Consider the following 15,125-nt stretch of genomic DNA (forward strand, 5'->3'; position numbering starts at 1 on the left):
TCTGTGATTTCTTCAGATATACTGTTGTGTGTTTCTGGAGAAAGGCAGTGAGGCCATGACCTCATCATGATCTCTTGTTAAAAAAAAGCATTGTTACTTATGGGTCTCTTCTCTTCAGCAACAATTAGTCACCATTTATTTCCCGCTGCTGTTGTTTGGCCATCGTCTCTATGTTCACCTTCTGACAGACACTCATGAGAGCCTGTAGAGCCTCCTACACACCGTCTCTTAATGCCAAGCCACTCTTTTACTTACCACTCTTAAGAAATGAGAGGCTGCTTCAGGTTTATGTACCATAAAACTACAGAAAGCACAGTGATTACCTGAGTAATTTACACAGCAGTGCAGAAATCATGTCAGACATTTACAAGCTTGTTTCTGAATTGCTATGCACTGTATCACAGCAAATTATCGCTTTTTATAACAGTACATTACTGGAATATGAGTTGCTTAATCCAATTGTTCAATTATTTAATGTTAATTTCAGATCCATTCTTTCATCCCAGACTTGTCCATGCTACAAAAAGCTTGACTGCAATAAGATGAAAAAAATTATTATGGATTACAACACAGTGACAGTCTGGATTTCTGCAAGCTGACAGTGAAGTGCTCAATACGAGCTCAGTCTTGCAGCAGCATAAGGCAGTGGCAGCTCGTGTCAGTTGTGCCTCCGCACTCAGCGTGAGATGTGATGTGCTAGAGCCAAGCTTAGTCTGACCACAGAGAAACCTTTTCTCTCCTTTTCTGCCTCGCTCTGTACACTCTTATTGGCCTTATCTGATCTCATAAATTGCCTTAAAAAGAATGTTTTATGTACGATACACTTTCGCTAAATCATTCAAAAGGCCCTGATTTACTCATTTCAACAATATGTGTCATGCAGTGCCACCATTTGTGTGTTTACTCCTAGGTTGCAAACTTGTTGCGCCTGTTCCAGATTCCTCAGATAAGCTACGCATCTACGAGTGCCAAGTTGAGTGACAAATCACGCTACGACTATTTTGCTCGCACTGTCCCTCCGGATTTCTACCAAGCAAAGGCCATGGCTGAGATCCTACGTGCCTTCAATTGGACATATGTCTCTACAGTGGCATCCGAGGGTGATTACGGTGAGACAGGTATCGAGGCCTTCGAGCAGGAGGCACGTTTGCGCAACATATGCATTGCTACGTCAGAAAAGGTGGGTCGCTCCAATGCAAAGCGCTCCTCATATGAAGCAGTGGTGCGCCAGCTTCTACAGAAGCCCAACGCCCGTGTGGTCGTGCTGTTCCTGCGCAGTGATGATGCCCGAGAGCTGCTGGGTGCTGCCACCCGCCTCAATGCCTCCTTTCTCTGGGTGGCCAGCGATGGCTGGGGGGCGCAGGAGAGCATCATCAAAGGAAATGAGTTCACAGCAGATGGCGCGATCACATTAGAGCTCGCAGCACATCCTATACTCGAGTTCAACCGCTACTTCCAAAGCCTCAATCCTCTTAACAATCACCGGAACCCGTGGTACAAAGACTTCTGGGAACAGAAGTTCCAATGCTCTTTGAGCACAACCTCACAGGCAGGGACAGGAACTGTGAAACCACCCTGTGACCCAAAGCTGGCGGTGGATGATTCGAACTTTGAGCCTGAGTCGAAGATCATGTTTGTGGTAAACGCAGTGTACGCTATGGCACACGCATTACACCGTATGCAGAGGACGCTGTGCGCTAACACCACACGCCTGTGTGATGCCATGCGTAGTCTCGATGGCAAGAGGCTCTACCGGGACTTCCTGCTTCACGTCAACTTCAGAGGTAATGTTAATCAATCTGTGGGTTTCTTTATCCCTCTACATTTCTTATAGACAAACATGATTTTTTTCACGTACAACATGTTCCTGGATCAACATTATTTTTAACCAGACACTGTCATCTGATGTCATCAGCCCTGCAGCTTGGATTGACCAACTACCAGCTGCCAAAACACAGACCAAGCTGGTAATAACAACATGCTTGCCAGCTGGAAAGTGCTGGTAAATGCAAACAGTTTCTGAATTACTGCTACTTAAGCAAAATTGTAGCAACATATTCTAAAAAAAAAAAATGTAGCAATAGTATCATCGCAAACAAATCTCAATCAATTATTGATCAGTTTAGAGAAGAGAAGTCTAGGAGTTTGACCAGAGCAACCTGTGTTTTAGCTAGTAGCTACTTAGACCCAGCTCGATTTTTCCACAGGAAGTGTACATCTCCTACTTCCCTTCAAAAAATATCACTGATCCTCCAGACAACAAAGCTATTTGTAGCTCTTAGTTATAGTTCATAAAAGTGAGGATTACTTCTACATTATATTGAGCAAATTTTGCTGCAGTCAGATATTTCAGTTCAAAGAAGCACTTTTTGTCGCATGTCTGCTAATGCTAAAGCTAGCTAATGTTAGCTTATCAAGCTAGACACAAGACAAATACTGAGTCTTGTAAATTAAAGATGAAAGAGGTGGAACTTCTGTATTTTTAATAAATGCTGGTTTTGTTCAGTTTTTATGAACTGAAATGTTCAGTGCTTTCTGTGGAGTGTTTTATGGTGTGCAGCTAGCCAACACCTAAACAACATAAATGCTTTCATTTTTCAACAAAGTTAACCATTCTGAGTCATTTTAGGAACTAAAATGCAGAGCTCTGCAGTAAGCTTCCCTGTCCGGGAGCCAAATGGTGTGTCTGGAGGGAATTTTCATGTGGCTCGGGAGAATTAGGAGGCGCACACTGATGACACTGATCAGATGGCAGTGATTGATTAAAAGAAATGTATTTCCAGGAACAACAAATGTTCCTCCAGGTACATGTCCTACTTGAAGAAATCAGGTTCACCATTCCATCTTTCTGTGATACTCAAACTGCATACTGCCTTTGCCTTGTTATTTGCAGTGGTATGTACCAGGATGTGTGTAGGTCTACAGAGTCATGCTGCGTTTCTGTGTCAGTCTGTGGTTAATGTGTGTGGAGGTGCACAGTGGCGGTGTAATTAGAGCCAGTGTGAGAAGTGTTTGCTGCGCTGGCAGACCTGTGGCTGTGACGGCAACATGAGCTGAGACACTGCGCTCACTGCCGCTGAGAGGATTGTGTTTGACTGACAGGTAGAGAGCAAAGGGAGCAGGTAAAAATAAACCATGTAAAAGTGCTCAGGCTGGCATGGCAATATTAGATGAGCTTATGCCACACTTAGCCGTGACTGTACACAAACACACATGGAAACCGAGTTAAAGAAAAGCAGGGAGGGAGCGGAGAGGATTCTTAACTCCGTCAAGGCAATGCAGAGATGTAGATGTTAGGATGTGGGGAAAATATACTCTATTTTTCCAAGAAGATATGATTTAGAGATATAAGGAGAGAAAGAAAGAGTATATAGGTTGTGAATATGTACGTGCAATAAGAGTGTGAATCTGCATCTGTTTGTGTTTCAGTGAGAGAGAGAGAGAGAAACTGAGAGACTTGGAGAGATAAAACGATGTGAGTGGGTTGGTTTGTGTCAGCAGAAGAGGATTCTCTTTGAAATTCACCATCTTCATTTTTCAAGCACAAAATCAAAGGCATATGGGGTTTGCAGTCTGGGCCAATCGGGAAGAAGGAGCAAGCAATGCAGGAGAGAAGAAAAATGACAGGAGCTTATAGGAAACAGAAAGAAAGGATGGTGTACATGGAGGAAAGAGGTGAGGAGAAAGGAAGTTTTAAGAAATGCTGTGTAGCCATCAAAGAAAAGGAGCAGAAAGCTGATCTAGAATGGAGAATGGAAGATGGAATAGGGAGAAGAGAAAGAGAAGCTGAGGAAGGATGAGGTCCACGTAAGCGTCCAGTAAAATTCCACTTTTCTGAGATATACTCTCTGCTTCTCTATCAATTATTCAGTCCAGACTCAGGCTATAAACGCCATGGGGAATTAGTAGTTTCACCTGATTTATTGAAATTTCATTCCATTGAAACTTTTTAGTCAGCAGGATTTGGCTGACTGGAGGAAGACCTTTAATCTGAGGCCCGGGTGCTACATGTCTTTTTTTTTTTTTGTATGTGTGAATCAAATCTTTTACTCCTCAAATCATGCAAAATATCCCCATCAAACAAGCGGTTTAGAATTTGGCACACTTGAAAGTCCTCTTAAACCCATTTTGTTTTTTTGTTTTTTTTTAAAGAAATTTTGACAGATATTTTCCTGTGTCTGCACCCTAGATAGCTTATGTAACATTGTTTTCTTGGCAGATTTATTGGTACCCTTCCGGAGCATGGACAAAAATGTATATTAAATAAATAACTCACAGCTCCAGGTTCCTTGGTTCATTCCTAAGCTTGGGTTACCGTCTGTGTGGAGTTTTGTATGTTCTCCCTGAGTTTGCGTGGGTTTCCTCCGGGTTCACAAAACATGCCAATAGGTGGACTGGCTACTCTAAATGGCCCCTAGGTGAGAATGAGTGAGTGAATGTGTGTGCACGGTGCCCTGTGATTCCTGCCTCAGTAAAGATTAAAAGTTTAAAAGATAAGTTTGTTTGCATTTATTTAAAAAAAAAAATTAATTGATATCCTCGAAAAAGAGCTATATTTTTTATTGCTCTCAGTCTACAGGATTTTTCTACCTTAGGGAAAAAAATATGAGGTTGCACATACTGTGTGTAACTAATAAACCATTTCAAATATCAGTAAAAGAGGCGTGAGCATGAATTAGACACTATATACACAACGACAATAACTAAAAGCTCTGACAAAGTGTTTCACAAAAGAAGAGCAAATTCAGCAACCATCACTAGAATTACAATTAGAATCAAAATCTAATATATATATATATATATTTTATGACTTCTACATTATTGATTCAGTACAAAAACATTTTAGATTTCCAAACATTAGTTTTCCAGCACAAAATTAAATGTTACAGAAAAATATTTGTATGTCAGTAAAGAAAGCAGCAGATTACATAAGAAACCACTTTTCAGACAAAAAAAACATAATGAAGGCTGCTGGGTTTTGCTGCAAAAATAAGAAGCAAGTGCGACAGTCAAAGTCTCCAGAAGAACTGTGGCTGCTTCTGCAAGATGCTCAGTAAAACTTACAGCTCATTTCCTTATAAAACTGCACACACTGTACCTGAGACTACTATTTTTTTTAAAGCGAAGGATCGTGACACCAAATATTGACTTTGTTTCATTTATTACTGTTTACTGCTCTTTATAGTATTTTTTTAATGGAGAAACATTTCGTTTCATTATTTTTGATGGCATCTTTGCTCTACAGCATTTCTTTGCATGTGCTTAAGACTTTTGCACAGTACTGTATATAAATGAACAGTCAGTTTTCGAAGTTGATGTGTTGGAAGCAGGAAAAATAGGCAAGTGTAAGGATCTGAGTGACTTTGACAAGGGTCAAATTGTGATGGCTAGACAACTGGATCAGAGCATCTCCAAAACTGGTACCTACAAAAAGTTGTCCAAGAAAGGACAACCAGTGAACCGGCGACAGGGTCATGGGCACCCAAAGCTCATTGATCCGTGTGGGGAGTGAAGGCTAGCCCGTCTGGTCCGATTCCACAGAACAGCTACTGTAGCACAAATTGCTGCAAAAGTTAATGGGCATCAATAATTCTGCAGTTAACTGTATCTCTGGCAGCACTGTGGCCTTCCCTGTGTTGAAGAGATCAGCAAACCTTTTTTTCTCTAAATTAAGATTCTTGTCTGTCACTGGTGAAGGTGATTTTTCACACAATGTTCTGCTGCAGTCTCATCTTTTAATTCACTTCCTTTCTATCAATTCTATAGAATATGTGGATGAAATAATCTGACTTGTTTTGTGCTTCACATTTACCTGTGCCAGTGGAGCACTGAAACATAAGTGTGGCAGAATTATAGGTTTACACCAAGAAATGAGTTTCTACTTTGATTTCTACATCAGTCTCTGTCTCATCATCTGAGTTAAAAACTTTGTTATCTGTACAGAGTGTCTGAGCGCTCTTCTCTGTTTTGATGATGATGATGTGATGGTGCAGGTGCATTGTGGACATTTTGACAGCCGGTATCTGATTACAAACGAAATTGCTTGGGCTTATAACCATTTCAATATGGCCCGTAACTATCCAATGACTTAATTAAATAATGCCATTCATTGTCTGACAAAAACACATTTAAGTCTAATTACACTGTATGATTACAGCCACCATTTAAAATTATTACATGTCATATTGTACAACATGATCTTAATAAAATCTTAGCCAAATTCTATATATGACTGTGCGATAACGAGTTCTTTATGTCAGATTATGCAATGAAGATCCTCTAACAAAAGACCTGCGATTAAAGAAAATTACTACATTCTCCTTACGTCATCAATCAGAGCGATCTAAGAAACCAGGTTTGCAGAAACAGAAACAAGCCCTCAGTAGAATGCTAGCAATTTTATGCATTGAGAAAACATATTTTAAAAGGCAAAAAAGAGGAATGCCCATTCTTGAAACGTGAAATGCCCATTCCTCAAACAGACCTTGAGGCAATAAGAATATTTTTTCTGTCCATTAAGATGCATCGTAGCTTTGCAACTCACTGTATGAGGGGACAGGCATGAGACAGCTGAGACAATGCTAAAAAGTAGCCTAAATAAAGTATACTGATATTTTCTTTAAAAAGAGACATCAAAGTATATTATTGGCAGAAAAAATCATTTTTGGCCATGTTCGAGAACATAATCCAATGGGTTTTTTCCATCCGATTCTTATATAATGGTCAAGAGGTTCTATTTGATGTAAGAAGTTGCATCAGAACTTATGTCTTTAGCATTCGAGTGTGTCTCCCAGCTCCGCAGATTGTCATTTTTTTCAAAGCCGGGCTCTTCACTCAGACTAATGTACTGTGGCAACATGCCGTTGCTATGGTAATTGGTTCTGCACATGGCACCATTTGGTGAAGTAACCCAATAGAGTGCAAGGGGGATGATATGTCCACAGCTGAGAGAGAGAGAGAGAGAGAGAGAGGAAAACGGAAAGAGAGATACTTCAGATTGTAATGATCCTACACCTACTGAGTAAACACATGCCCATGCACATGTAGCGATGGAGGAGCACACACACATACACACACAATCAACAGGCCATTCGGGACATTTGTGGTTTTGCTTTTCTCCCATAAAAATCTCAGACACCCTCCACCCACATGCAACACTCTCAGACCTACACACAAAGATTAAATCTCTCCCTATCGGGGATGATTTAATATGATTTATCCTACATGGATATTATTATTATTCATGTGATATCTTGTAGTGTGTGTGTGTGTGTGTGTGTGGTTATACCTGTTATGCCCTCAGTCCATGCTCACACACGTATACAGTATACTTTTCATCTTTGTCGTCCTTTGTCTCTCTCATACCTTCTGTTTTTTCTCTCTGTACTTGATAGATAAATGCACACAGACATGCAGGTGTCTGAGCTGAAATTAAAGCATTCCGCGTTTGTTGTTTCATTGAGAATGCCCTGCAGTACATTTAGGATAGAAGAACAGTCAGCCCTAGATATAATCTTCAGTCTTAGTCTGATGTAAGCAACTGCATCTTACATCAAAAAGTGAGGCAAAAAAAATCAGCATACTGTATAGCTGAACAGAGGAGAGCTAAAGCCTGGTTTATTCTTCCATCTGAAAGATGGGCTGGAATCTTTGTCACTTTTTAAATGAGGTAGCTGTTCAATAGTGAAACGGTTTGAGTAGCTTTTAAACACTACATTGTTTACTTCCTTTACATATTCGACATTGAACTGATGGATTCACATATGAATGCAACCATGTAGTGTTTATTTCTGCTAATCCTTTATTAAAATAGTTTACCAAGTTGTTGGTTAGAGGTGCTTTTCTCTTTCAATTCAGTGCAGTGCAGCTGTTTCCTATGGAATCAGTGTTCAGAGACTGTAACTTGATCACTAACTACATTTTAAAGCTGCCTATTCAAGTTTTAATCATGATATGGGCTGAATCTTACAGTCATTCAACTTTAGATAAGGTCTAAATAAAATCCAAAGGCACAAGCTGCAGCCTGATGATCACGTAACACTATAATATATAAATAATTTTACATCATCTAATTATTCAGAACATGCTTCCAAATAAATCTTTTCCCATTAGCCTGTATCATCTTTCATGGTTGAGGATATGACAAAATTCATGTCTCAGTTGAAGCACCACATATTATTTAAATTATTTACATTTAAACTGACTACAAAAAAATATCCAAATATCCAAATATCATATCTTGCTGTTTACTGTTAGGTGTCAAATTAAATCAGTTAATCTTTGGCTAATGAGTAGGTTAGGTTAGTAGCCTTCTAACTCTGCTGATTAGCCTTCTTCTGATTAGCTGCTTCTAACTCAAACTGTTTTTAATAGGGTTCCCAGATATTCTTAACTTCTGAAATAAATTCAGTCATTTCAAATAAATGCAGAGGCAAATATCACACAGAAGAGGAATCTACAAAAGTATAAAAATGCAGCGTAGTAAATTGCCCTTATCTGCAGTCACCCTGTCAAATATTTGTCCATTCTGAAATCAATCTGAGCAGATACAGTAGAGATTATCACCATATAAGCTTGTTCCGTTTTACTGTAACACGTTTATCTGTCAAAGACTGTGATATAATGACACTAAGGGAGTTTAGAAATCAGTTTATGGGTGACCGCGCATGTTGGTCAACAAAAACCTCATGGTGAAGGAAACGAACTGTTCAAAGCACCTTAGAAATAATGGCCTCGGTTAAACCATTATTCTCACATTTTCTCCTGGGAATTCACCAAGTCACTGGGATTTTAGACCTGACTTCCCACAGATTGCCACAGAGTCCATGTCTGACAGATTTAAATTTAATAGAGTCATCAGTAGGATAGGACACCAGTCTGTGTTCCTGCTTGGTGTGTTTCTTTTTAAGAAATATGATGTGTGTTTCTGTCAAGCTTAGAGCAACACATCTCATTTCTTACCCTCTGTGATAAAACAATGGACTGATCCTATGGGAAGACAGTTAGTATACATTTCCAAGATTGTGTTTGCCACTTGGCCATTCCAAACACAATGTATTTCAAATTTAAAATGGGAAAGATGTACAAAATCCAAGTATGAAATAAGGAAGCATTGAGGGTCTGTTTTGAAATCACAGACTTGCATGTAAGACTTGCATGGTTTCCGATTTATATATATATATATATATATATATATATATATATATATATATATATATATATATGTAAATCGCAAACCAAAAATCACAATTGGCTTTGTCAAATTTAACATTAGATTATGCAGGATGACAGAGTTAGTGTTAGAGTTAGGGTTAAACAACTAAAACAAAAGTTCAAAGTTGGAGAAAAAAAGAAATACAGTAAGAAAGTGGGCGAGATATTAATAGTCCTGACTCTAACCACTGCATGTTCATCAGGCATGGTATGCACCAGAGCCACTCCATTAGAGTATTACTTGCCACTAAACTCTATTATTGTCTAATATTGTGGATCCAAGTAAGGAATGTGCACCTTCCTGCTCTGATATCACCCGTCCCCTGTCAAGGGCCAAGTTTAGAATCCCCAGGAAGGTTCCTAAGCCTGATATAGGTTTAAGTGCACTGTGCTCCAAGAGTGCCTGGCACAGCTACGGCTGTGTTTTGGCACAGCTTTTCAGCTACTGCTTGATTCCAGCTTTGATAGACTACTATCAGCCCTCTTACCAAGAAGGTCAATGCTAAAGATGGAAGAGACGATAGGCCAGTGGTGTTGACATCTGTATTGAGCCATGGAGAGAGCAGTTTGCCAGCAGGTCTCTGTGGAGGTAAGGGATAACCTGGCAGCATGATATGATAGTTTGTAGGGCTTAAGCATGGCTCCTGGCAAACAAGGAGGACAACCTGGGATCGTTGCTGTTTGCCTAAAATGTGGAGTCCAGGATACCAAGTTGTGAACCTCCTTGACTCCCCCACTAGGATAGAACTAGGGGTGTAATGCAGTGCGATTATCTGTATCTGTGTCTGTTTAGTGCGCCAAATATCCATCTCTGTGGCTGTATTCAGATTTAAACCCCAAGTGGGTGTAAACCAGAAGTGGTTTTCTTTCTTTTCTTTATTAAATATGAACCCTACCACTATGGCACTGGAAACACTGGAAAACAGTGGGGGAAAAAACAGAGGTAGAAATGCCTTCACTGTCAGTATGATGTGTGAATTCTGGCTTTGACGGTTTCTCAGCCTCATCAACATCAGTTCATAATTGGTGAAATCCAAAACCCATAACAAATTTAGTTGTTCTGTTTCCAAAAGTATAAACACACTAGTAGCCTAACTTAAATCACACTAACCCTGACCAGAGAGGTTAATGAATGTGGCCTTTGCTTGTCCCACAACCTTCATTTCAAGACTGCATGAAAGTAAAAATCCTTGTCCTGATGCACACTTCTAATCTCAACCAGATGCCATTTGAACCTTCCTGGTGTTCTCGGTGTTCCTGCTATTCATATCTGTAGTTATATCTGTTTAAAACACATTATCTGTTCATTCCAAATAATGTGTTTGTGTATTTCTTGTGTTTCAGTTACATCCCTAGTTAGAACAGACCATCCTGAAGCAACTTGATGATACAAAAATTTTTACGTGACAGGGCACAGCATGTGGTAAATGGTTTTATGCTGACTATAAAATCCAAATGCCCCCCCTAAGGCTGCTTCCTATCTCCTGCACTGTTTTTAATTTACACCAGTGAAATAACACAAAACAGCAATCATTTCAAATCTGCATAGGCATGGCACTTGTGGGATTTCTAATGGACAACTCTTTTATTCTGCGTATGTGGAAGCACTCACTATGTGGTTAGAGGAGCGCTCTCTGAAACTGAATATTACTAAAAATAAGGTGCTGTGGTAGGGGTATCAGTGCGCTGAAAGCCTCGAAACAGGTTGTCAGAATCCAGTGCTAATCCAGGAGCCACCACAAATCCACAATCTAATCCAGTCCAGACATTAGTTCACTCTCACTCACCTGCCTATGGAATTCAGCTGTTTTCTCTTAACCCTCATTTACTTCCTTGTATTTATACCAATTCAGGCAGCACTTTGTGAGATTTTGTCATTTCTGTGTGCAATACTGGGTGTTGGATTCTCTGTTCATTACACCTGGCTTAGTTTTTAAGCTTGATAATACACACCTAGATTATTTACATCAGTCTGCCTTGGCCTTGTGACAGTATGCAGTAAGAGACTTTTTCAATGTCGTCAAATGTAATTTAAGACATTTAATGATGCTCTGAATATAAAACACTTAATACTTCAAAATGATCTATTTATGTATATTCTATGGCTAGAAAAAAATGTAAATTATGTAACACTTATCATGAAATAAAAGTCTAAAATCATATATTTATTAAAAACAAAAGGGAGTAGTCATCCTTTAGGCATCTCCCAAGTGGCATATATTGCTTACCTGCATTTTATTAGTTGACATAAAACTATTTTTGAGACATTTTGTAATCATTGTAAAATTCTCCAAGCCATCAAGTTGCTTCAGGATGGTCTGTTGAAAAACTAATGGCACAGCCTGCAGTGAGTTTCAGGGTGATTAGTGGACAGGATTTAACCAGTAAGCGTGTTCGTTGTTCTAGAGCTGCCATATGTAGGTGTGACATGCTGCAAAAGTTTTCCACCCGGTCACATATAAAAAGACAAATTAAGACTGTTAAGCACCAGCAGACACTCTGTGGAAAAGAAATAAGGTTGTGTAGGTGGGAATTTGAACCCCATTCAGATCCATCATGAGTGAACAGAGCTAGTGTGAGTACAGGTCTGAATGGGGTCAAATGTGCCTTGTCTCGTGATCTGATCATTCAGTTCATGTGAAGAGGTGGTCCAGGCATGGAGATTGATTCACAACACAAAAAAAGATCCACAATGTTCAGAGAAATCTGGGAAGATTTAACATAAGTGAAGACGTTATAACTGCTGTCTACAAGTCACTTATTGAATCTGTGCCGTTTCGTATTACATCCTAGAGTAACATTCTGTCAAAAGCAAATATAAAATTTTATGGATTATCACCTGGCAGAAAAATAAGTGTCATCACAACAAATACAGCTCTTTGAATGACATATTCAGACTGTGTAAAGAAATACCTCTCTTACAGCAGACTCTTCTTATTCCCTATAAGTTCAGCTGCTTTCCCTAGGATGCCTTTTTACATTCCCCTTGCGAAAATAACGTTCTTCAGAATCTGCTATTCATCTGCAGTTATTATCAACCTTAAATGATTTTACTGTTGATTTGCAATTAATTGCTGTTTATAATGAATCAGTGTAATTTTACAGTAAGCACATACAGTATGTTTGCCTAATTAATGTAGTGTATGTAAACTACAAGCCTATATATAAACAAACCCATAAGCAAATGTTTCATTTATTTTACAAGCTGCATTTTTTAATTTTTTTTTTTTAATGAACAATGTGGATACTTGAAGAATGGCAGTATAGCATAAAAGTCGCTTTGCTAGCAGTAAAGTAGCATTGTTAGTGCCTTCCACTGCTAATGTTCAACCCTGTATTGAACAGCTCAATGATCAGGTGTCGTCACTGGCAACGAGGCTCATTGTGATTTGCATGACAACAAACATGGCCGTCAGATACCATCTGTTGTTGTTAACCATGATCGCTTCCCCATGGCATATTCCCACCCAATCTGAGACTCCATAAGATCCAACTTCATTATGCCATTAAGGACTTGGACTAACTGTTTGACTAAAATCCAGCTTCATTATGCCGTTATGCAGTTTGACGGGGACTGTTCCAGATTATGAGTGTTTATGCTGAATACAGCAAGGCCTCATCTCATAAAAGCAAGATAAAAAGCATAAATGAGTCTATGCAGCTGCTCTGATTCTGTTCGTGTTTCAATTAGTCAGAGCGTCTAATGAGTGCTGTGTAAACCTTCGGTTATAATGCCTCATGTCTGGAATGCGAGGATAGTTTTGTGTCTTTTGAAAAAGTTTGCTGCAGTAGTGAAACAATATGGCTTTCTAAGCTGAGAGAATAAAATTGGTCCTTTCTTATACAGAATACATAAATACACCAGAAACGATTAGACATTCACACACTGATCCATGAGCTCAGAAATGAGTGGATGTGAATGTGTTTGGTAGGAATTTGTTTTAGACATCATTCACTGCAACTATGCAGATGATGGAAAATAGTTTTATATTATAATGGTTGTAAATTTACCTATTTAATTTGTAATAATACACTTGCACACACTCGTTCAGTCATCTTTCTTCAGGTGAAGATAGAACACCATCGTTCATATTTCATTTCTCTTTTTCTGTGCCTATTTATTTATTTAATTAAATAATTAATGAGTACCTGGGTTTGTTATCTGTATAATGAAAAATTTGCATTTCCAGCTTTTTGTCCAATTCAGAGTGCAATATGGAGTGATGGATAGCTAGCCAGGTCTGAATGTTTCAGCAAATGCACTAAATTAAACTAATAAATAACACAGCAGATAAAGGGTTGCCAGAGATGGATTTTATTGACCAGACGATTTACATTGCTGAGGACATATTTCTGTTTCTGTAGAAATTTTATGATTTTTTCTTGGAAAAGCACTGACACCCTACAAAGCTATTAGACATTTTGTCTCCAAGGAAGAGACTCGTCCATTTTTAAAACTTGTGGGATACATTGGAATAATCTTATTATAAGCTTATTTTCTAATTTTTTAAGCACCTTGCATTTCAATTTCATTTCTATTATCATTTGTTTTCGTATATACCGAAGCAATTCAGATACAGCTCACGTTTTAGTACAAGGTGAGAATGGACATCAATCTCCCATTACTACGATATTCATTCATTAATTTTCAGTAACCACTTTATCCTTACCAGTGTTGCGGTGGATTCCCGGGAACGCTAGGGATGAGTTAGGAATATATCCTGGATGGGATGCAACACACTCATGAAACACCTAGTGGCGATTTATTGTCGCCAGTCCACCTACCATGATATTTTTGTGAGGGGGAAAGAAATCGGAGAACCAGGTGGAAACTCTGCACAGTCAGTAACTTGAGCGCAGGATTGAACCAGGGACCTTGGAGCTGTACAGTGGGAACACCTCCATGTCATCCTTCATCCCTCACACTGTAATATTTCCACCTAATTTCACTACAAACCATTTCTTTACACATTCCAGTCATTTATGGTATTTTACTGTATGTATATATAATAATAATCCATCTTAAACATATGCATATCCTTTCTTGTGTCTTACCCTGGAATATCAGCTATAACGTCACTGAACTCAACACTCTCAGCTGTGACTTGCTAATGTGGGTTTCCTCAGCCATTTTGTTTTCTTTATTTGATCATATAGCGCAAGTTAGGCTAGCATTTTTCCACTGGAACATGATCTTGGCTCAGAGAATGAGCGTTATTTTTTGATATCAGCAGTGAGACACGTTCCCAGGTGCAGCTTCAGTGATGCAAGATGTTGCCACTAAGGGAAGTGTTGAATATAAGATTACCATGAATATACTTATTTCCTAGACATTCTGAGTTTGAGGCACTTTGCCGTGTATAACCGGTGACCCAAGAAGTTGTAGAGTTTGTTTGCACTCAAGCGTCACCTCTGCTACTGAGGAGTAACAAAAACAAAGGTTTTTATTAACCTTCTTATGGGCTGTGCTTCGTGTTTGTTTTATCTCTTCAAATATCTGGTAATTGCATTCGACTATTCCTGGTGTTATATTATTTCTATTGTGAATATTGAGAAAAAAATGTTTTGTATGTGCACAACATTAATAGGGCTGATATACCAAGACCTTGGGCTTTGTATATTTTTACACTTTAATGTTATATTTTAGTGTAAAACTTATACAGATGGGTGACAAATTAAAGGAAAAACCAATATAGTGATTTAGTAAGGTGTTGTGCCACCAAAACAGCTTCAGTGCACCTTGGCATTAATTCTTCAAGTCTCTGTAACCATACTGGAGGCATGAACACCATTCTTCCAAAAGATATTTCTTTAATTTGTGTTTTGACTATGATGGTAGAGAGCGTGGACTAATACATCACTCCAAAATCTCCTGTCACTGAGCCCTCGTGCCCTGTGGAAAGGGGCGGGGT

At 38.9% G+C, this 15,125-nt stretch overlaps 1 protein-coding gene across 4 annotated transcripts in view; it reads left to right on the top strand.

The window, feature by feature from the left end:
• grm3 (glutamate receptor, metabotropic 3) overlaps positions 1-15,125 on the top strand; it is a 39,940-nt gene that overhangs the window by 12,944 nt on the left and 11,871 nt on the right. For all 4 annotated transcript variants that reach the window (XM_026927503.3, XM_026927501.3, XM_026927502.3 and 1 more), the window contains one exon: positions 911-1,784. In XM_026927503.3, the coding sequence (XP_026783304.1) occupies positions 911-1,784 (874 nt within the window). The remainder of the gene's footprint in view (positions 1-910; positions 1,785-15,125) is intronic.

Source organism: Pangasianodon hypophthalmus, chromosome 6, assembly GCF_027358585.1.
Source record: "Pangasianodon hypophthalmus isolate fPanHyp1 chromosome 6, fPanHyp1.pri, whole genome shotgun sequence".
Taxonomy (NCBI): domain Eukaryota; kingdom Metazoa; phylum Chordata; class Actinopteri; order Siluriformes; family Pangasiidae; genus Pangasianodon; species Pangasianodon hypophthalmus.